The following is a 22,712-nucleotide window of genomic DNA, read 5'->3' as shown; positions in this document are numbered from 1 at the left end:
ATCTGGGTGGATCCTAACATTATTGTTGTGATCCCTGCAAAGCCTGGACAAGCTCTGTGATATCAGCTGTCAGTGGGCTTTAGCCTGCTGCCAGATGAATCTGTGTCACAGGAGTGCAGGAACAAGTGCCATTAAACCCAGACTATGAAAAACTCCCATTACATGCTATGTAACAGAGTGTGCATACACACAAAGCCACTGAAGCATTAGTTTGGTGTAGACTGAAATATACCTGGTTGATCCTGCCTTCAGCTGCCTCCCCCATCTTCTCTGTGTCCCCATTTCAAGCTGAGATTGTGTAAACCAGTTGGTGTCCTCTACTAAGCATGCTCCCATTTCAATTTCTTTTTAAGTGCTTTACTTTCTCCTCATCTGTGCCCATACGACTATAAAGTTACATATGTGGGCATATACACAGTGGTAAATGACATTCCCCTTCCTTCCTTCCTCCTCCATGTCCTCCTATTGTGAACACCAGGGGGGCAAGATATAGTATGCTGATGGATTACATTCACTAAGAAACTTACAAAAAAAGTTTAGTTTTAACATAAATCAGTATTAAATATATTAAATGTAATTTCTAATGCCTGTAAAGCAAAAAATAGCTTTGAATGCAGACGCTGTCTGAACAAAATGAAAGCTAGTGTTAATAATCTTTGACTACGTCTATACCATGTTAATGCACAAAATATACACATTTGACATTCAATAAAAATGTACAGGGAGCTCTTCAGTCATATGACTGGCACAGAACCAATCAGGGCTGGCCAGACACTTATACTGAAGCAATAAAAGCACCTCCCAAGGATTTATAAAAAAAAAACAAAAAAACAGTGGCATGATATATATGATTTATGTGAATTAATTATGGCCATTAACACCTCTCTGTTTAGTATCACTTTAAGATCTTAGAGAGAGCACAATGGTTTTGGTAGAAAGCATAAAAAAATTAAGAAGTTGGGTATATCTCCACTGGTCTATCAATAACAGGGTGTTAGGATCCTTAATCTCTGGTAAGGGCTTTAAGGTTGAGCTGTGCAGAACATGATGAAAGAGGGATGGTTTCTCAGGAGGCCAAGACGGAACTGGCAGTGCATAAGATCTTGACTGGAAAGGAGGGTGGCCAAGCTGGGAGAGCATTGGTGAAATGTAGGACCAACAATGTTTGACAAGAATGTCATCCTAGATGGCTAGGGATAAAGTACTCAATGGTGATGTATAGGGTCAGAGTGGTCTGAAAGGGCTAGGAATCTTGATCAGGTAGTTAAATCAAGATCCACCCACAACTTGGAATGGCATGGTAGGGTCCAGTCCAATATCCTGGGTAAGAACAACAGCTTGGTAATAATATTTCAAGTGCAGGAGGGTAAGCCCATCATGAAATTGGATTTTGATTAAAATGGTTCAGGAGATTCTTGGTTTTGAATGATTCCATAAAAATGTAAACCAAAAATAGTGGACTACTGCTTCCTCCTATCTCCAGCAAGAATCTTAGCTACACCAGTACCATTACACTGGGAATTCATCCTCTGACTGGCTGAGGACATGCTTAGCATATCTTGTGAAACTAGACTTTTCCACATGCACCTGACATGTAAGTTCTATATCCACAAGTCCTATATGGTTCTTTGACTACCTAGGAATAATACTTTGTGCCTAGCCTATTTTTAGTTTTATGGTTTACTACTTTATGACCGTTCCCTATCATTTATTTGCAGCAAGTGTGTTAACTATCAATACTGTTCCTTACCCGTGCTCTGGTCTACAAGTGTTGTTTTGTTTTCTTGTGCCAGTATATACACAATTCTGTTCTGTATTCACCATAAAAATGTAGTTGCTAAAGATTTTAGAATGTTAAAAAAAAATTAAAATACCGTATTTTTTGCTCCATAAGACGCACCTGACCATAAGACGCGCCTAGGTTTTAGAGGTGAAAAACAAAAAAAAAATATTCTGAACCAATGGACTGCAGACACAGTACAGGAGATGACCAGAGACTGCGGACACAGTATAGGGGATGACCACAGACTGCGGACACAGTACAGGGGATGACAAGAGACTGCGGACACAGTACAGGGGATGACAAGAGACTGCGGACACAGTACAGGGGATGACAAGAGACTGCGGACACAGTACAGAAGATGACCAGAGACTGCAGACACAGTACAGGGAATGACCAGAGACTGCGGAAACAGTACAGAAGATGACCAGAGACTGCGGACACAGTACAGGGGATGACCAGAGACTGAGGACACAGTACAGGAGATGACCTTAGACTGCGGACATAGTACAGGAGATGACCAGAGACTGCGGGCACGGTACAGGAGATGGACCAGAGACTGCGGACACGGTACAGGAGATGGACCAGAGACTGCGGACACAGTACAGGAGATGACCAGAGACTGCAGACACAGTACAGGAGATGACCAGAGACTGCGGACACAGTACAGGAGATGACCAGAGACTGCAGACACAGTACAGGAGATGACCAGAGACTGCGGACACAGTACAGGGAATGACCAGAGACAGTGGACATAGTACAGATGACCAGAGACTGCGGACATAGTACAGGAGATGACCAGAGACTGCGGACACAGTACATGGAATGATCAGAGACTGTGGACATAGTACAGATGACCAGAGACTGCAGACAGTGCAGGGGATGACCATAGATTGCGGACCTTTGGGGGGGGAGGGAGGGAGAGAGGGTACCTGAATTTGACAGGTACCCGCTCCCACTTCCGAGTAGTTGTCCTTCCCTCTTCTTCTCGCGCCAGGCTTCTGTGACAGCCGGGTGCCCACTGCGCATGCACGAGAAGCGCTGCGCTTTGTGAATGGGAGGGAGAGAGGGTACCTGAATTTGATGACCAGAGACTGCGGACACAGTACAGGGGATGACCAGAGACTGCGGACACAGTACAGGGGATGACCAGAGACTGCGGACACAGTACAGGGGATGACCAGAGACTGCGGACACAGTACAGGGGATGACCAGAGACTGCGGACACAGTACAGGGGATGACCAGAGACTGTGGACACAGTACAGACTGAGGTTTCAATGCTTGAATCTCATGGTTTCAGAGAATAAGATTCAATATTTCTGACTTACTAAGCTTTATTTTAAACACAGCAAGTTTTTCAAATACAGTCACAGCCTTATGCAAGTTTTGTAGTATAGGGTTGTTTATGTAAGCACTGAGTTTATGTGGTTGCTCTCCGATGAAAACCCCATGAATGTCTGGGTTATTAGAGACCATTAGCAAAAACACCTCCAAAGAGATGGCAAATAGTAGGGATAACAAAGGTCACTCCTGCCTAGTGCCACTGTGGAGACCAAAGGTTAATTTACTGTGACATTTATACAGACTTGAGCTATCAGTGAATAATACATTGCAGCAATTTGACGGTGACAAACCCAGACAAAAATATTGTAGAGTAGTCATTGACCTTTTTATCCCGTTTTCACCCAGCTAGTAAAACACTTCCTCTGTTATGGTGCCTATACTCTGAATGAAAGAGCACAAATACACTTTTTGACAGCTGCAATGTCAGTCTGGGGGAAGGGTAGTGTTAGATGTACTATATACTAACAAATTGGAGCCAAACTCTAACTTTAGACTTACACACTTTATAAGTAATTAAAGGAACAGATTTTTTTCCTTTTGACAAAAAGGTTTTACATAAATGAATAAAAGCTGATTGTAAGCACCCGTCAGTGTTAAATGGTTTATCTCAACCCTCTAATTACTACATATGTTGCCAGAACTCCAATGTAAAGCTTTATGCTGATATTTAATATTGAGACTAGCCCGTGGCCTATTACAAAAATTATGATTTATGAACTTAGACATTTAGGAAATTAGAGAAGCCAGTGAGTCCGAGAAGGCCAATGGGCAGGCTAAATTTCTTAGTGAAATTCCCACGGGAATCCCTAAATTTGGGTCAGCAGAACATACTGACTCAAAGTAATAACCAACAAGTAATGTAATTGGTAGTGCATTTAGAACACAGAGTGATAGAACATTTGAAGAAATGGAGTGGTATCACTCATATCGTGGAGAGAAGGCAGGAGTGGATTCTTTGGCTGTCCCACAAAGGCTGGTAATGCATCCTGCAAGCCTGGGAGCTCAGGGGCCGCAATATGAATTTTGGTACAGAAGGTTTCTATTTATTCAGTGAACTGGAGAGTGAAGGAACATCCATTTTAAAAGGCAAGAGGGAAAGCCCCAGTGGTATGGAATGTTTGCTTGTATTGCTTATTCATGAGTGGGCACTCCAAGGTTTCTTTAGCCAAGTCAGGGTACATTGTGATGGTACAGCCATTGAAATCGATTGAAGGAATAGCTCTAAGTTTACACATTGCCGTTTCCTACTCCTCAAAATAATGAAAATGACAGCTAACACCTTTTGGCATATCATCCAGGAGAAGATTGCTGGTTTATCCAGCAGAGTGATGAAAAAAAGTTTACCCAGCAGCACATCCTGCAGTCTCCAGGAGCCCCCAAATCTGTGTTATTTAGTATGTTTCTAATTATCTGGTCCTCCAAATTATAGAGTATGGTGCGTTGTGCGATCTGCCATGCCAAGCCCCTGAAGCTACCATATGGTTTTATCATGAAAATTTAATCTGGTTTCATAGTTCTCTACTCAGGTTAAAAGATCAGAGAGATCAGCCTGAGTGGCAGCCAATTACACAGAAAGTGCCCTTTCTAGGGACTAGAACATGTCTGCTATTTCTGGTTTAGTAGGCAAGTCTCTTACCAGGTCTGACACAGATCTAGGTCTACCAGTAAGATTAACTGAGGGCACTGAAAAGCAAGAGGATGCTGGGGGTCGGATCCAGTGATAGCTGTGGTAGCTCCACTGGGTCCCTGAGCTTCCCCCGCTTTGATGGCCAAAAACCCCCCCAAAAAAAATGTTAATGGAGATCGTCCCCATTTGTAGCAATACGTTAAAGGTAGAAAGTTGCACAAAGAGGAGTGTACGGGCCGGTTCACACCACATGCAGTCCAGTGCATTTTTTTTTCTGCAACAGAAACGCATAAATAGTAGATTATTTGGTTTACAGTGGCATAGTTCACACCAATGCGGTCAGTTCCAGAAAAAAAGATGAACATGCTAAATTTTTCTGCACTAAACTGTACTGGAACACAGTAAAACACATAAAAAAAAAATGCTCTGGAACGCACATAAATCGCACCAGAATGAACATGTCTTTTTTTAAGGGGAATTTTAAAAAATAGGGGGGAAAAATGCACCTTAACGCATCAAAAAGGTGTCAAAAACACTCTTAACAAGTTTTCTTCGAAGATTGCACGGTATTTTCCTCCATCCATCTTCCTATCGACTCTGCTCAGCTTCCCTGTCCCTGCTGAAGAAAAGCATTCCCACACATGATGCTGCCACCACGTTTCACAGTGGGGATGGTGTGTTCAGGGTGATGTGCAATGCTAGTTTTCCACGAAACATAGCGTTTTGCTTTTAGGCCAAAAAGTACAATTTTGGTGTCATCTGACCAGAGCACCTTCTTCCACATGTATGCCGTGTCCCCCACATGGCTTCTCGCAAACTGCAAACGGGACTTTTTATGGATTTTATTCAACAATGGCTTTCTTCTTGCCACTTTTTTTTTTTTTTTTTATAAAGGCCAGATTTGTGGAGTGCACGACTAATAGTTGTCCTGTGGACAGATTCTCCCACCTGAGCTGTGGATCTCTACAGCTCCTCCAGAGTTACCATGGGCCTCTTGGCTGCTTCTCCGATTTATGCTCTCCTTGCCCAGCCTGTCAGTTTACATGGATGGCATGTTTTGGTAGGTTGGCAGTCGTGCCATATTCTTTCCATTTTAGGATGATGGATTGAACAGTGCTCCATGAGATGTTCAAAGCTTGGGATATTTGTTTGTAACCTAACCCTGTTTTAAACTTCTCCATAACTTGATCCCTGATATGTGTGGTGTGTTCCTTGGTCTTCATGATGCTGTTTGTTCACTAATGTTCTCTAACAAACCTCTGAGGGCTTCACAGAACAACTGTACTTATACTGAGATTAAATTACACACAGGTGGACTCTTATTTACTAATTAGGTGACTTCTGAAGGCAATTGGTTCCATTAGATTTTAGTTAGGTGTATCAGAGTAAACGTGCCTGAATACCAATGCACGCCACACTTTTCAGATATTTGCAAAAAAATGTTTAATACCATTTATCATTTTCCTTCCACTTCACAAATATGTGGCACTTTGTGTTGGTCTATCACATAAAATCCCAATAAAATACATTTACATTTTTGGTTGTAATATGACAAAATGTGGAAAATTTCAAGGGGTATGAATACTTTTTTAAGGCACTGTATCAAAGTGTAAATACCTTTTTATTATCACTTCTTTGGAGCAGTCACATGATTGAACAGCTCCGTCTGCTGTGTGTCAATGAGAGGCTTGACAAGGGAGTTGCATTCACTGAGCTGTGATGTCACTCACTGGTTTTAAAGTGTTGTATCCATTGTCAAGGTGGGATAGAGTTCCTTCTCACCAGCTGCAGCAAGTATCTCACTGACACGCAGCAGATGTGGCTGTACAGTCAGAAACAAGGTACCGGTATTTACACTGTGATTTATTGCAAACTGTTTGTAGCATGTTTATCAGCACTTGGGGAGCAAGGCTTTAAGCTTAATTTTAGCTTTTCCTTTTCATTTAATCTGTGTACTGCTATTTCCAATGTGTTATTGCATTGTTTATCTTCTGATCTCAATCAAAGGAATGTTTTCTTGGGGCTTAATTACTAGGGATAATGAAGGAGGCATATATCTGTCCAAGCTAAGCTTAACAACCTGCAAAAAAAGGTGTATTTATTTTTGTCTTTTTCTTGGCATGTATGACCTCTTAACCACCTGGCAAGATTTTACACAACAGGTTTTAAAAGGCAGAAGCTGTTCCAACCTATTTAAATATGGATAAAGTGAGATTACACATAAGTCTTTCAAACTGTTAAATAATGTAGGCATATATAGACAACCTACCTGGAGGAAGAACCCATAAGCTGCATCCCTCGATCAAGCAAAGCATTGGCTGATAGACCCTGTCTCACCACCTAAGGACCAAAAGAATATAACTGATTTACAGTGCCATTGTAATTTTTACAAATACATGACAAAGCTTCAACTAGGAAAGAGGGGACTGCAGATTGCAAACTGTATACTAAGCATGCTAAATCAAATAAACTATAGGAGAAGATTTGATTATGCTATTGGCATGCTGGGTTAGAAAAGCCAATTAGTATTTCAGCAAGATAAAAAAGGGAGCTGTTCATGACATACAGTACATATAAAACCAAAAACAAATGAAGACATGAGGAAAAAATAACACTAGTACATAAGGAGTTAGAATCTAAAGTGCAAAATATTTAATATCACAAATTATTCAAACAATTTAGAATCCCTATAGAGAATAATTTCCTTCACTTTTCTTGGCACCAAAAAACAAAAACAAATCAGGATTGGTTAGATATTGAACAAGCATAAGAATTTTGGTCAAAAGATGGCAGAAATCTAATGATCTTTTTGTGCTTACCGGTCAAGCACCACATCTATTATCCATAACAATTAGGCTTATATCTAACCTCTGCATTACACTTAAATCTGTAAAGTTAGAAGTAGAACGTATACAAACAATACATAAAAACAAAGTTGTATCATACTTTAATTATTCATTATTGAATCATTATGTAAAAGGAATGCTCACGTGACTTTTTTCCATTATTCAATATATGCTTACCTTAAAAGTTGGAACACAAAGCTGTTCATAGGAAGTTGAACTTTCCTCGCTTGTTGGAGTGTCTAGGTCTAATGGTCTATGTAGGGAAGATTTTGAAGTTCTTTTGTTTGTTGGGTGTTTTACAGACCAGTTAAAGACCTGAAACTGGCTCAGATAGTTCTGATAGCAGGACATAATTGGCTGCTGAGCAGTCTGTTCATTGTCCACAGGTTTGTCAGCTTCCATTGCATATATGTGTTCCAGTGTCTCCTCTTCCCCACCTAGAGCAGAGACAAATGAAGCCTGAGAAGCATGAGTTCGGAGTGGTAATGTCCTTGGATCTAATCTTGCTTCTGCCTGTGTAGCAGCAGTTAAAGGACCCTCTACACTGTGGTAAATAGATCCTCTGCTATAGTCAATTTTTTGAGTTTGCCTTTTTCTTCTTTTTCTGCCTGGATATGTGCCAGGACCTTCATCACTGCTTATAGGTTCAAATTCCTCAGCCGCAGAAAAATAAGCTTCGCTATCTGCCATAGACATGCTAGAGTCCATTGAACGGTATTGATGGAAAGAGTTGGAATCTGCAGATGGAGTATATGGAAAGGAGCCAAAGCTCCTCCTCTGTTTTGGAGAGTCCAAGACATTCTCATCACTGCGTGAGACATCACTACTGAACTGAACTCCAACAGGACCTAGTGGTTTGTCCCCATAAAATGCAGCTGAAAGACTCTTCGTACTGCCTAGCCGTGTGGAGCATACAGATGCCTGCCGCTTCAGGGGGGAGCGAAGTGGAGAATGGACTGCGGACCGGTCCTGAGAGTTTGGTGAAACTGGACTGCTTCCTGAGGCTTCCACTGGAACACTAAAATAATTAAATACATGAAATTAAGCTGATATTTCATATGTTATGTCACCATGTTTCTTCATTTTGCGTAACGTATATAAAATAACAGTATACAAACACCTCTTTGACTATTTTCTGAAAGCTGTTGCAAAAAGCTACAATATTTCTAGCTAGATCATAAAGATGAAATCTGATTGCACCAGTCTGTGATTTTACAGTTGAATAGTAATCTGAATGTAAGTTGTTTTTTCTTTGGCAAGTACCTGTTGTTTCTTCTTTACTTTATTTTATTTAAAAGTGTTTCACCACACCATATGCAGAGCAAAAAAACACTGACACTGATTACTTTAAAGGCAAAGTCCACCTTTAGTAAAAATTAATAAATGAACCCACATTTATTTAAAAATGAGATTTTTTGACTTGCTTGTAAAATCCATTTCTTGACATACAGGCTATAGGCAGATTCAGTGATAACTAGGTTATACACACTATAGGCAAGCAAGTTCAGGTTACTGGACACTGGCAAAAAGACTGAGGATCTCTATATAACCCCCCCTATGTGAGCCCCGATTCTTTAGCAAGCAATAAGGTTAGCTTCACACGTTTGCAATTGGTGTGGCTCACATTTGCGAGGACACAGCAGCCCTTTCATTTGAATAGGCTGCAGCACCTGTGAGAAACACAAGAAAATGGTCCCCGCATCTTTTTAAAATCACGGCCGCACGGCAGTCACATGGTGCTTTTACAGCATTAAATTTCCCGCATCGGAAAACGTACTGCATTTTCAGATGTGTGGATGTGCCATTAAGAGTTAATGGCAGCCCGCACGTCTACTAAATAGCAGCACTGCAGCTACGTGAATGCATGAAATTTACATGCATTCCTGCACCCACATATATGGCAACCTGTCCTAAGAGGACCAGAGAGGGGAGGACGGCCTGTGTCCTGCATTGAGTGGATTTTACAGGTAAGTTGAAAATCCCATTTTCTTGCTCCTTCATTACAGGACACAGGAAGATTCAGAGATGATTTGGATTCTACAAAGCAAAACCAATAAGGTGTGTGTGTGTGGGGGGGGGGGGGGGGGTGGGGTGGGGGGTGCAGTGAAGAAGCTTGATGCTGAAAAGCCCAGTATACACTGAACGCCTGCATTGCAAGTAAGGGAAACTGGAACCGGTTTCCTACTGCGCATGCGTGAGTTGCGCTGCGCCTTGTGATTGGTCCCGTAGTCTTCTGAGAGCTGTGACGTGTCCCATGAGACTGCGGGGGGCTAAACTTCCAGCTCATTTCACTGCAGCGAACTGAGCCGGAAGTGGGAGCGATTACCTGTCAAAATCAGGTACCCGCTCCTCCCTCCACCCTAAAAAGTGACAAATGTGGCAGTGAAAGGGGGGAGGGTGCAAACAAGCAAAGCTTCCCGTTGGGTGGAGCTCCGCTTTAAGTTGCCAAGCCCCTGTCTCTCAAGTCTTGAACTTTAATAGCCAAGCTGTCACATCCAGCGACTGAGGAGCAGAACGGAACACCGAACACTGAGGAAAGTATTATTATTATACAGGATTTATATAGCGCAAACAGTTTGTGCAGCGCTTTAAAAATGAAGGTAGACATAACAGTTACAATACAATTTGATACAAGAGGAAACAGAGGGCCCTGTTCGTTAGAGCTTACAATCTAGGAGGAAGGGTTGAGTGATACAAAAGGTAATAGCTGTGGGGGGATGAGCTGATGGAGGAAATAAAAGGCAGTGTACTAGTTAGAAGCAGGATAGGCTTCTTTAAAAAGAACGGTTTTCAGGGATCGTCTAAAGGTGGATAGATTAGGAAATAGTCAGACAGATTGGGGTAGGGGGAAGTCCTAGAGGCGGGCATGGGAGGAGGTGACACAGGAACTAGAGAGCAGAAGGTCTTGGGAGGATCGAAGTGAGCGGTTTGGTAGATATTTTAAGACCAGGTTAGTGATGTAGCTGGGGGCAGAGTTGTGGATGGCTTTGTAAGTTGTTAGTATTTTGAATTTTATTCGTTGGGAGAGTGGAAGCCAGTGGAGGGATTGGCAGAAAGGGGTAGCAAACGCTGAACGGTTGGTAAGGTGGACGAGCTTGGTAGCATTATTCATAATGGCCTGGAGGGGGGATAGTCTATGTAAAGGTAAGACAATGAGGAGGGAGTTGCAGTAGTCAAGACGAGAGATAACCAGGGAGTGAATTAGGAGCTTTGTGCTATCATTGGTTTAAAAGGGGTGTATTCCGGAGATATTGCGGAGGTTGAGATGGCATGATTTGGACAGGGATTAGATGTGGGCCTGAAATGATAGTTCAGAGTCCAGGGTTACCCCTAGTACTCTGGCATGCGGGGATGGGTTGATAGTGGTGCTATTGATCCTAACCGAGAAATCAAGGGAAGAGGAACTTGGGGGTGGAAATATTATGTGCTCAGTTTTGGATAGACTGAGTTTTAGGAAGTGGTGTGACGTCCAGTCTGATAGGTCTGTTAGTAAATTGGTGATACGTGAGGAAACTGAAGGGGTAGGTTGAGGAGTAGAAAGATAGATTTTTGTGTGTCATCAGCATAGAAATGGTATTGGAAACCATGGGAAGCTATCAGTTGACCCAAGGAAGAGGTGTAGATCGAGAATAGGAGAGATCCAAGGACAGAACCTTGGGGGACCCCGATAGTAATAGGAGTAGGAGAGGAGGAGGTAGAGTTTAAGTGACAATGAAGGTGCGGTGAGGTAAGTAAGATTCGAACCAACGGAGAGTACAGTCACGGAGACCAAGTAAATAGAGTTTTTTTGAGGAGGAGGTGGTCAACAGTGTCAAAGGCAGCGGAGAGGTCCAAGAGTAACAGTACGGAATAGTGACCATTAGTTTTATTGGTTAGCAAGTAGTTTGTGAGTTTTAGGAGAGCAGTTTCTGTGGAGTGTTGTGGGCGAAATCCAAACTGAAGGGGATCGAGAAGGTTATTCTCAATAAGGAGGCAGCTCAGCCGGTTGTAGACCAGACGTTCAAGGAGTTTGGAGGCAATAGGGAGTAAGGAGATGGATCTTAGGCTGCTAAGATTGGTGGGGTCTAGTGAGACCTTTTTAAGTATGGGGGTGACTAGCACATGCTTTAGAGAGTTGGGGAAGATGCCCATAGAAAGGGAGAGATTGAAGATATAAGTTAAAGAGTGAAGACTAGAGCTATCCAGAGATCTAGGACGTCCTGTAACAGCCTTGGAACATCAGCCAAAGTATGTGCACATTCTTCTTGGCAAATTTTGTGACTATGAGTATCGCAAGGACAACCTCAAACTTGATCCAGCAGAGCAGGCGAGGGAGGATCTCGAAAGGAAGACATATATCAAGGAGAATTGGTCCCTGAGTGAGAGCATTGCCTAGATGGCATTCCAATCAACATGTCAACAGAGAAGGCTCACCGCTGCTAGGTGACCGGCGGGGAGCTCAGCTGTCTACAACCAATAGTGCTGGCCCTCCTGCGCATGTGCCCATCAGTCCCATAATGTAACCAGCCTTCAGCCTTAGGTCCCTAATGAGCTACCGCTGCTGCCATGGAGATGGAGACACCAGACCAGTACTGTCAATAGCAGGGGCAGTGCAGTAAAAAGAGGCTGGGAACCCCCACAGTGGCAGAATGCCAGGGCCCCGTCACAAGTGCAACCCTGGTAGTTTTGTCACTGCCTGAATGGGAAGTTCCCCTGTCCACTTGGAATGTGTAGATGGGGGAATTGGATCATATTTTTTTTTTTTCATTCAACCTAATGGTTGAAAAAAAAAAAAATAGCAATCAATGTATGGGCTGTCAAAGTGCTAACTGGACCTGAGAAAGTTTGTGGGGGAGAGAAGGGAGGAGATAGGGACAGTTCATCTCAGTGCTCACTCACATAAGGGTCAAGGCTGGCAGTTTAGATAGCGATATCATTCATACAGCCAGGAATCTGTAGCTGCTAGCTGCTGCTTTTCATATTTCCCACCCACACATCCCCTCTCTCTCAGGCACAGCTGTGCACTGGGAATAGGAGTGTGGGCAGGCAGGGCAGACAGAGGAGGAACAGGGGCAAGAGAAGGAGCAGCTGTATTCCTCTTTGCTATCCTGTCTGTGAGGGGAGGGGGGAGTGTGCTTGCTGGGCTAGGAGAGTGTCACAGACACTTGGCTCAGCTGTAGCCACTGGTCTCTAAATTTTTTCAGGCTGATTTTCCTGTTCTATGGAAGAGAACCTAGCAGAGGTGGCTGGGATTCCCTCCCCTCAAAAGCAGTGGCTTTGGGACATCTCAGGTGGTCATGTTTATTAAGCCTGCTCTGTATCACATGATGTATGAAAAAAACTGGATATTTGTCCTTATCTCTAAAATCTGTTTCTAGGAGTACATCATGGCCCACAGAGGTCCCTCCCATCTATTTTTGGGGGGAATTGATTGCTCCAAAACTGTGATTTCGCTAGGGGGGTGGGGTTATATAGAGGAGGACTTTCTGTGATTGCCAGTGTCTATTCACCTGAAGGTGGCTCATAACTCAAGTGGTCATGATTATCAAGCTGCTCTGCGTCCCGTGATGTACGAAAAAGAAAAACATGTTAAAAAAAATTATTTCTGGTACAAACATTGTGATCTGTCATCACTTCGGAATGGCACAGAAGGAGAAAATGAATAAATCAATTGTATTATAATTATAACTGAGATTAATTAAACTGGTAATACAGAATACATATCACTTGTAGGAACAATATTTTTGTAGGCTTTCAAGACTGTAGTATACAACAGGTAGATGTGATCTGATGCGATGTGTCATCACTACTTCTGGCACACAAACAGATTGTAAAATCAATTTTCTTTATCTGGAATTGGATTAATTTACAAAAATCATTAACAGAGCAAAATTAACAGCAGTCACCTTGTATGAGATTCTTGTGACTTGGCTCTGGGTGGAAAGTCTATGTTCCCCAAAGTTTCTTCAGCTGCAGAAGAAGGGCTGTCTTTTTCACCGGCCAGCAATGGTAGAGCAGCACTGCAACTGCTGTTCTCATCAGAAGATGATGAACTGTGAGACCGCAGTGGCACTTGTAGGCTCAGATGTTGTGCTTTTCTTTCAATCTCTATGACTACAGACCTGGAATCCCAATCTTTTCTTCTAGAGCCAGTGGATTTACCTAAAAAAAAAAAATCCTTTTTTTTTGGTAATTTTTATATTGCTACAGTTTTTAACAGGATACAGTTGAAAGCTAATGTCCTGCTTTCAGGAAATAGCACAGCCACCTAGAGGTGGCTGCACGTCCTAAGCAGCACCCAACTCTCTGTCGTAAATCTCAAATACTAAGCCATTTTGACTTACGTTAGCTCTGGCGCCTCCTGGTAGTACTGAAGCTTAGCCAACCCATCCTATATCTTGCATATTCCTCCTGGCTAGTGACACAATCCACTGTAGTGATTGGCCAACAGGAGAGTGAGGAAGATAGGAGGGAAAGACAAACTGACACTACCAGAAAAATATTTAGGAAATATTACAAAATGAGATTAACAAAGACGTAAAATTGTATCTAATGCAAACACACTGAAACTGCAAGTTAAAATTAGTGCATGCATCCACAGTTGTAAAAAAATTATTCTTGGGACGTTTTCAAAAGGTCTTCCAGCTGCTGTGTAGACCCAGTACAGGACCTAGGATTCTCTATGACCTCTTGGCGTGAGCTATGCTGGCTTAGCAGCCCAGAGATCATACACTTTCTACAACTCTCTACTAGTATGCAATTAAGCTACTATATTTGCATAAAGGGCAAATAACATCACTGAACAAAAGAATGTGGCTCCTTCCAGTTCTGCCCCATGTTCTGCTTTCTCATTTGGTATACAGCTGCATTGTAACAAGAGGATACAAGAAAAAAGGGGGGATTAGGGTAGGATACAACTGATTTATTATATGCTTGGTTCCTGACAAAGAACAGAAAAAAGTGAGTGAATGATTACATCATTTCCCTCAGATGATACCACCCTTATCACCTCCCGCAAATGCTGACAGACTCTACAAGATGGAACTTGGATAATCTGAAATACTGTATGGATAATGCAATGTATAACATAAATTGCAAGCTCATTATAGATATACAGCTCCACTTGCAGTTAATTAGGAGTGCACTGTCCAAGTACAGTGTTTTTTAAAATTCTGTACAACCACAAACAAGCATCAATCATCACTTATCAGTAACAGTGTAATAAAATGGATTTAACCACTTTCCGACTGCCCACAATTCATTTACTGCGGGCAAGCGTCACATGCAAGCTGGACACAGCAGATTGCGGTTCCCGGTACCAAGCCACTTTGAGCAGTCCGGGGATCATGTGATCACTATGCGATCACGTGATCACAATGTCAATGAAGCTGTTCTGAATGAATCACATTCATAACAACTCTTCTTCCTTTGCCAGTGAGCTGTGATTGGCCCACAGCTATCACATGGTACCTGGGCCAATCACAGCACCCTGTATCAAGTGATTAGCTGTAGCCAATGACAGAGAACTAGTGATCACAGCTGCTATGAATGAAACTCATTCATGGCAGCTTTGTTGTTACAATGATCACCACTGTAACAGCAATCAAAGTGTAAAAAAAAATTCCCTGATCACCTCTCCAGAGTAGTACAGTGTTACTATGGTGACACTGAACTATTATGATGAAAGTATGTAAAAAGATATGAAAAAAAAAAATGGAAAAAAAAAGATTTACAACTTTTTATTTTTTCTAGCATACTGTCACCAGTGTCCCAGATCACTGCCACACCAGTTATATGATGATGCTGTACTGCGCTGGTGACATAATGGGAAAAAAAAATTTAATTTCTTAATTTTCCAAAACGTTGTGACGAAAAATTACAACTTAAAAAAGCTTACTATACCTTTTACTAAATACTTCTGTCTACTTTCAAAAAAAGGGGTTCATTGGGGGGCATTTGTACTGTCATGGCATTTTAAGGGACTCAAGAAATGAGACTGGCCGTCAGTATATCAGAATTGATCAATTTGTAGACACTATAACTGTCACACAAACCAACTAATATACACTTATTGGGATTTTTTATTTGCCAAAGACATGTAGTAGAATACATTTTGGTCTAAATTTATAAAGAAATTAGATTTTTTCATTGTGTATGTTTTTTAACAGAAAGTAGAAAACATTTTTTCTTTCCCTCCAAAATGTTGTTCTTTTTGCATTCATATAATAAAAAAATAAGAAAACCCAGTGGTGATTAAATACAACCAAAATAAAGTTCTATTTGTGTGAAAAAAATGACAGAAATTGTGTACAGTGTTGCATAACCATGCAATTACCATTTGAAGTAGCAAAGTGCCAAATAGCAAAAAAACTGCTTGGTCATGAAGGGGGTAAACCCTTCTGGAGCTTAAGTGCTTAACAAAGGCCAAGCCAGGTCAAAACATGTTGTTTGGATAGGGGGATTATGCCCAATGGTTTGTTCTCAGTAACAGTATCTTTGACTCCAGGATAGCTTCCGCATTTAATTAAGCCAAGTACCCAGTCTGCATGTTTGTGCTCTGGAGGGATATTATCCATTATATTTGCTAAATTCTGCATATATGGAAAATAATTTGCTGTGCCTTGTGCACACTTTATGCATGGCTGACCATTCATTGTCACAGTTAGCAGTGTCTATGACTTCTGGTTGTTTATGGCACGTTAACCAGCTAACCACACGTTATCCATATACTTACTTTTGAACAGTTGAGTGCATCATGCTGGCAGTATTGTGCAGATAAGGGAATTTGCTGAGTCTCCTGTGCATTATTTATTACAACTGTTGAAGATATTTTGGACCTGATTGTGCAATACCCCATTTCATATTCATGCTGATGTATTTTTATGGCTGTGAAATGCTGTTATCAAGATTTTGCATTAAAAAGAAAAAGGCACGTTTTGGAAAAATTTTTTATAAATGCACCAACAATGATAAAATAAAAAAGGTGCATTTATTAATTTTTTGCACGTAGGCAGAGCGCTTCAACTGTGAACAGTGATCTTGCATTGTTTACCCCAGTACTAAATTTATATGTATGAACCTTTGGTTTTGAAGCTTGAGAAAGTGCTGAATGAACTACAAATGCGGCGGGAAATGGGAGCAAGGGGATTTTGTTTTAGGGGGCTGGTGCATGTGACCATTCTTTAGGTTACATCCAAAATATGAGTGTAACATGATAAAGGGTTTAAAAAGGGGATTATACATCTGCATTAGGACTTTTTTACAGGCAATTCATAGATAAAAGATGAAGGAAAGAAATGGAACTTTCCTCCCACACAATAAACTTAAAATGATTATGGCCTACCTTCTCCAGCTTTTGGCACCTCTTTAGTTATAATCCATTCATTAGGATGTAGCAAAGATTGTCCATAAAACATATCAGACTCTGAGCTGGTGTTTGAGAATGCTGAACTGCTTGAAGGGGTCAGCTCGTCCAGCCGGAAAAAGTCAATACCTGTGGCGACACCACCAAAAAACCTGCAGCCTCCTAGGCAACCGCACTTATTCCGGCTCCTCTTGTTTTTCACTGCATCGTCAGGCCACAGGAACCACAATCTAAAAAACACACAAAATTTCTGTGAATATGTTGCTCTGTAATAACTTTTCTAAGTAATATTTTGCATTTTCTATATGTACAAACATTTGTTCCAATAAAAATTGACCAAAACAAAAATATATGTAAAAAATATTGTTAAAAGGTAGAAAACCCATTCTTTTGCACACTATAATAGACTGAAAACTGTAAGGCTATTTTGCTGGCTGAACAAGAAAGTACATTTTTTAATAAAAATGTACACCTGTTTTTGTAATGTAAACTTGTCACAAGAAATGTAAAAAGGCTGGCTTTTCTGGATTCGTCTAGAAAATGCTCTTTGCATGGATGTTATTATAAATCATTGGCATTTATACTTTGACTAATTTGGAACTATAAAGATCAGTGAAGTGTAAAATCACAAGGCATTATCTGCATACTCCATCCATTCCAGTGACTCAGAGTAAAAGAAGTAAGAGAGCTGGCATGAAAACCAGGCAACTCACATTTTCATAAGGAAAGGTTAGTAATAGCATTCCCCTTTTTAAGTTGTTAAGCTTGTTACACTTTACATTTCAATATCTGTCAATTTTTGTCAACATAAAAGATTTTTTTACAGTTGCAAGAAAAAGTATGTGAACCCCTTGGGATTACGTGGAGTTTTGCATGGGCCTAAAATGTGCTCTGAACGTCATCTAAGTCACAACAATAGAAGAACACAGTCTGCTGAACATAATACTACACAAACATTAGATGTTGCCATGGTTTCATTGCACATAACATGTAAACATTCACAGTGCAGGGAGGAAAAAGTATGTGAGGCCCTAGCTTAATGACTTCTCCCAGAGCTAATTGGAGCCAGGAGTGAGCCAACCTTGACTCCAATCAGTGTGATGATATTGGATGTGTTTCTCACAGCTGTCCTGCCCTTAAAAAACACACACCTGTTTTGGATTTACTGGTTTCAAGAAGCACTGTCTGATGTGAACCATGCCTCGCAGAAAAGAACTCTCAGAAGACCTACGATCAAGAATTGTTGACTTGCATGAAGCTGGAAAGGGTTACTAAAGTATCTCCAAAAGCCTTGATGTTCATGTGTCCACGGTAAGACAGACTGTCTACAAATGGAGAAAGTTTAGCACTGTTGCTACTCTCCCTAGGCATGGTCGTCCTGTAAAAATGACTGCAAGAGCACAGCTCAGAATGCTGCATGAGGTAAAGAAGAATCCCAGAGTGTCAGCTAAAGACCTACAGAAATCTCTGGCACATGCTAACATTTTTGTTGACACATCTACAATAAGGAAAACATTAAACAAGAATGGAGTACATGGGAGGACACCACGGAGGAAGCCATTGCTGTCCAAAAAGAATATTGCAGCACTTTTGAAATTTGCAAAAGAGCACCTGGATGTTCCACAGCACTACTGGCAAAATATACTGTGGACAGATGAAACCAAGATTGAGTTGTTTGGGAAGAACACACAACACTATGTGTGGAGAAAAAAAGGCACAGCACACCAACATCAAAACCTCATCCCCACTGTAAAACATGGCGGTGGGAGCATCATGGTTTGGGGCTGCTTTGCTGCCTCAGGGCCTGGACGGATTGTTGTCATTGATGGGAAAATGAACTCCAGAGTTTATCAAGACATTTTGCAGGAAAACGTACGACCATCTGTCCGTCAACTGAAGCTGAGGATGGGTGATGCAACAGGACAATGACCCAAAGCATACAAGTAATTCAACAAAACAATGGCTGCAACAGCACAGAATACGCCTTCTGGAGTGGCCCAGTCAGAGTCCTGACCTCAACCCGATTGAAATGCTGTGACATGACCTTAAGAGAGCGATTCACACCAGACATCACAAGAATATTGCTACACTGAAACAGTTTTGTGAAGAGGAGTGGTCCAAAATGACTCCAGATCGTTGTGCAGGTCTGACCTGCAACTACAGGAAACGTTTGGTTGAGGTTATTGCTGCCAAAGGAGGGTCAACCAGTTTTTAAGTCCAAAGGTTCACATACTTTTCCTCCCTGCACTGTGAATGTTTACATGTTATGTGCAATGAAACCATGGCAACATCTAATGTTTGTATAGTATTATGTTCAGCAGACTGTGTTCTTCTATTGTTGTGACTTAGATGACGTTCAGAGCACATTTTATGCCCAATTCATGCAAAACTCCACGTAATCCCAAAGGGTTCACATACTTTTTCTTGCAAATGTACATACCACAAAATCCTTTTTTTCAGCGTTCATTTAAGGACAGAGCGCAAAGGATTCTGAGAAAGGAACCTGAGTTCCTTACATCTACAGGAAAATTGGAAAACAACTGGAAAACAAAAGCTGTTAATCATCTAAGGAATGAGGGGGAAACAGTTTAAAAAAGATACAGTCAGGTCCATAAATATTGGGACATCGACACAATTTTAACATTTTTGGCACCACCACAATGGATTTGAAATTAAACAAACAAGATGTGCTTTAACTGCAGACTGTCAGCTTTAATTTGAGGGTATTTACATCCAAATCAGGTGAACGGTGTAGGAATTACAACAGTTTGCATATGTGCCTCCCACTTGTTAAGGGACCAAAAGTAATGGGACAATTGGCTTCTTAGCTGTTCCATGGCCAGGTGTGTGTTATTCCCTCATTATCCCAATTACAATGAGCAGATAAAAGGTCCAGAGTTCATTTCAAGTGTGCTATTTGCATTTGGAATCTGTTGCTGTCAACTCTCAAGATGAGAGCCAAAGAGCGGTCACTATCAGTGAAGCAAGCCATCATTAGGCTGAAAAAACAAAACAAACCCATCAGAGAGATAGCAAAACATTAGGCGTGGCCAAAACAACTGTTTGGAACATTCTTAAAAAGAAGGAACGCACCGGTGAGCTCAGCAACACCAAAAGACCCGGAAGACCATGGAAAACAACTGTGGTGGATGACCGAAGAATTCTTTCCCTGGTGAAGAAAACACCCTTCACAACAGTTGGCCAGATCAAGAACACTCTCCAGGAGGTAGGTGTATGTGTGTCAAAGTCAACAATCAAGAGAAGACTTCACCAGAGTGAATACAGAGGGTTCACCACAAGATGTAAACCATTGGTGAGCCTCTAAAACAGGAAGGCCAGATTAGAGTTTGCCAAACGACATCTAAAAAAGCCTTCACAGTTCTGGAACAACATCCTATGGACAGATGAGACCAAGAACAACTTGTACCAGAGTGATGGGAAGAGAAGAGTATGGAGAAGGAAAGGAACTGCTCATGATCCTATGCATACCACCTCATCAGTGAAGCATGGTGGTGGTAGTGTCATGGCGTGGGCATGTATGGCTGCCCATGGAACTGGTTCTCTTGTATTTATTGATGATGTGACTGCTGACAAAAGCAGCAGGATAAATTCTGAAGTGTTTCGGGCAATATTATCTGCTCATATTCAGCCAAATGCTTCAGAACTCATTGGTCGCCGCTTCACAGTGCAGATGGACGATGACCCAAAGCAGACTGCAAAAGCAACCAAAGAGTTTTTTAAGGGAAAGAAGTGGAATGTTATGCAATGGCCAAGTCAATCACCTGACCTGAATCCGATTGAGCATGCATTTCACTTGCTGAAGACAAAACTGAAGGGAAAATGCCCCAAGAACAAGCAGGAACTGAAGACAGTTGCAGTAGAGGCCTGGCAGCGCATCACCAGGGATGAAACCCAGCGTCTGGTGATGTCTATGTGTTCCAGACTTCAGGCTGTAATTGACTGCAAAGGATTTGCAACCAAGTATTAAAAAGTGAAAGTTTGATTTATGATTATTATTCTGTCCCATTACTTTTGCTCCCTTAACAAGTGGGAGGCACATATGCAAACTGTTGTAATTCCTACACTGTTCACCTGATTTGGATGTAAATACCCTCAAATTAAAGCTGACAGTCTGCAGTTAAAGCACATCTTGTTTGTTTCATTTCAAATCCATTGTGGTGGTGTATAGAGCCAAAAATGTTAGAATTGTGTCAATGTCCTAATATTTATGGACCTGACTGTATGCTAGAGCCAAGATCTGGCCTCTGATAGCACTTAAAACTGGCTTCAGATCCAGACCAGATCAGGATGAATCCTGCCAAGTACTTCCTGAGAAAAAACACCTCCTTGCCTCTCACTATACGAAGTATGCTTTCCAAGTGTGACGGAAGTTCTTGCAAAAAGTACATTTCCTAGCTTTAAAAAGCACAGAAATACCAAAATCATATACTTTAGAACCTGGGCTTCAACATCCATGCTGTTAAAGCCAAAGCCTCGGTCTTCACTAATTGGATCAGTTTTAAAATTGGCCCTAACGGCAAATAAAGCACTTTGAGTCCTGTAAGTGAACAGCACGTTAGAAACATACATTAAAAAGAAAACATTGCAGGATAAAGAACCCTGATTCCAGTGCTACACTGGACAACCACCACCTCAGGTCCATGCTGGTTACATAAATGGGTAGGTCCAGCAATTGAGTCGGTTTTTCCCACACTTTCACGATGTATTTTGGCAATAGTCTAGAATGAAACTGGCCATACAGACCAGTCTTAGAGGCCACCATCAAGCTAAATACTCTCATACAGAAGAAAATTGAGGGGTGAGACAGGGTCTGCAGATCCTGTACTTTAGACAAAAGGGTCAGAAGATTTCTTTGCAGGAGGAAGACATGTGCCAAGGCTGTGTCCAAAACTAGGTCCCAATATTTACAGCAATACAATGGATTCATTGCTGCCATTGTGGAGTTCAGGATCCAGCTGCAGAGTTTAAAAGTCTTTTCAAAATGACTGGCAGTCTGTCTGCTGCTTGTTCCCATATAAACAGGTAATCCAGATATCCCAAAATGGAGATTCCTTGAACTCAAAGGAGAGTCAGTACAGGGGGGCAGTTTCTTGGTAAATACCCATTGTGCTGTGGCAAAGCCAAAGAGTAGAGCCACAAATCAGAATGCAGTTGCAATCATTGTCCAGACAGGTTCCAAAAACTACAAAACTTCTGGACACAAAGATACCCCTTCACCCCTAATCCTCCAAGATGGCTGGTCATACATCTTGTAGGGATTGGGTCCAGTTATGTTTACTGAAGGGGATGCTGGGTTTTTGTGTGGGATCCAAAGCCTTGAAGGGACAAAAAGGTCCTGTCAGCTTTGTCTTATTCTTTAATGGGGAAAATGTATCATCCCCCCCCCCCTCCACACACATACACACAATCTTGTGGATAAATGTAAAGCACTATCAGATAGCCTTTTGCCCTCAAACAGCATTTCCTCCATTGTGTTTCTTGCTTATATTCTTCGCCAACCACCACTGAGCAACAAAATGCATCTCATGAACTGACATGGGGATCAAACGGGTAAGCAGTCAGAAAGAATATCCTAATCCATCCACGTAGTAGAGCAGTGCCTCCAAAAAACACACCAGATGTACAGAACAACCTGACTGAAGGACACCAGTGCTCTTAGGCATGCCCTTGGCACAGACCAAGTCTGGCAAACTCACATTGTAGCAAATGAAAATTGCATGGCTCAACTTAAAAAGGAGAATTAAGTTGTA

At 41.6% G+C, this 22,712-nt stretch overlaps 1 protein-coding gene across 11 annotated transcripts in view; it reads right to left on the bottom strand.

Moving 5' to 3' along the window:
* Positions 1 to 22,712, bottom strand: part of BLTP1 (bridge-like lipid transfer protein family member 1) — a 478,785-nt gene that overhangs the window by 199,183 nt on the left and 256,890 nt on the right. For all 11 annotated transcript variants that reach the window (XM_089672161.1, XM_089672163.1, XM_089672166.1 and 8 more), the window contains exons 26-29: positions 16,921 to 17,171; positions 13,484 to 13,739; positions 7,776 to 8,616; positions 7,022 to 7,092 (exon numbers count right to left, since the gene is read on the bottom strand). In XM_089672161.1, the coding sequence (XP_089528287.1) occupies positions 7,022 to 7,092; positions 7,776 to 8,616; positions 13,484 to 13,739; positions 16,921 to 17,171 (1,419 nt within the window). The remainder of the gene's footprint in view (positions 1 to 7,021; positions 7,093 to 7,775; positions 8,617 to 13,483; positions 13,740 to 16,920; positions 17,172 to 22,712) is intronic.

Source organism: Staurois parvus, unplaced genomic scaffold (genome assembly GCF_062004578.1).
Source record: "Staurois parvus isolate SC_StPar_1 unplaced genomic scaffold, SC_StPar_1.0 ptg000122l, whole genome shotgun sequence".
In the NCBI taxonomy this organism is placed as follows: domain Eukaryota; kingdom Metazoa; phylum Chordata; class Amphibia; order Anura; family Ranidae; genus Staurois; species Staurois parvus.
Note: the sequence above shows the minus strand (reverse complement) of the source record. Positions and strands in the feature narration are given on the sequence as shown.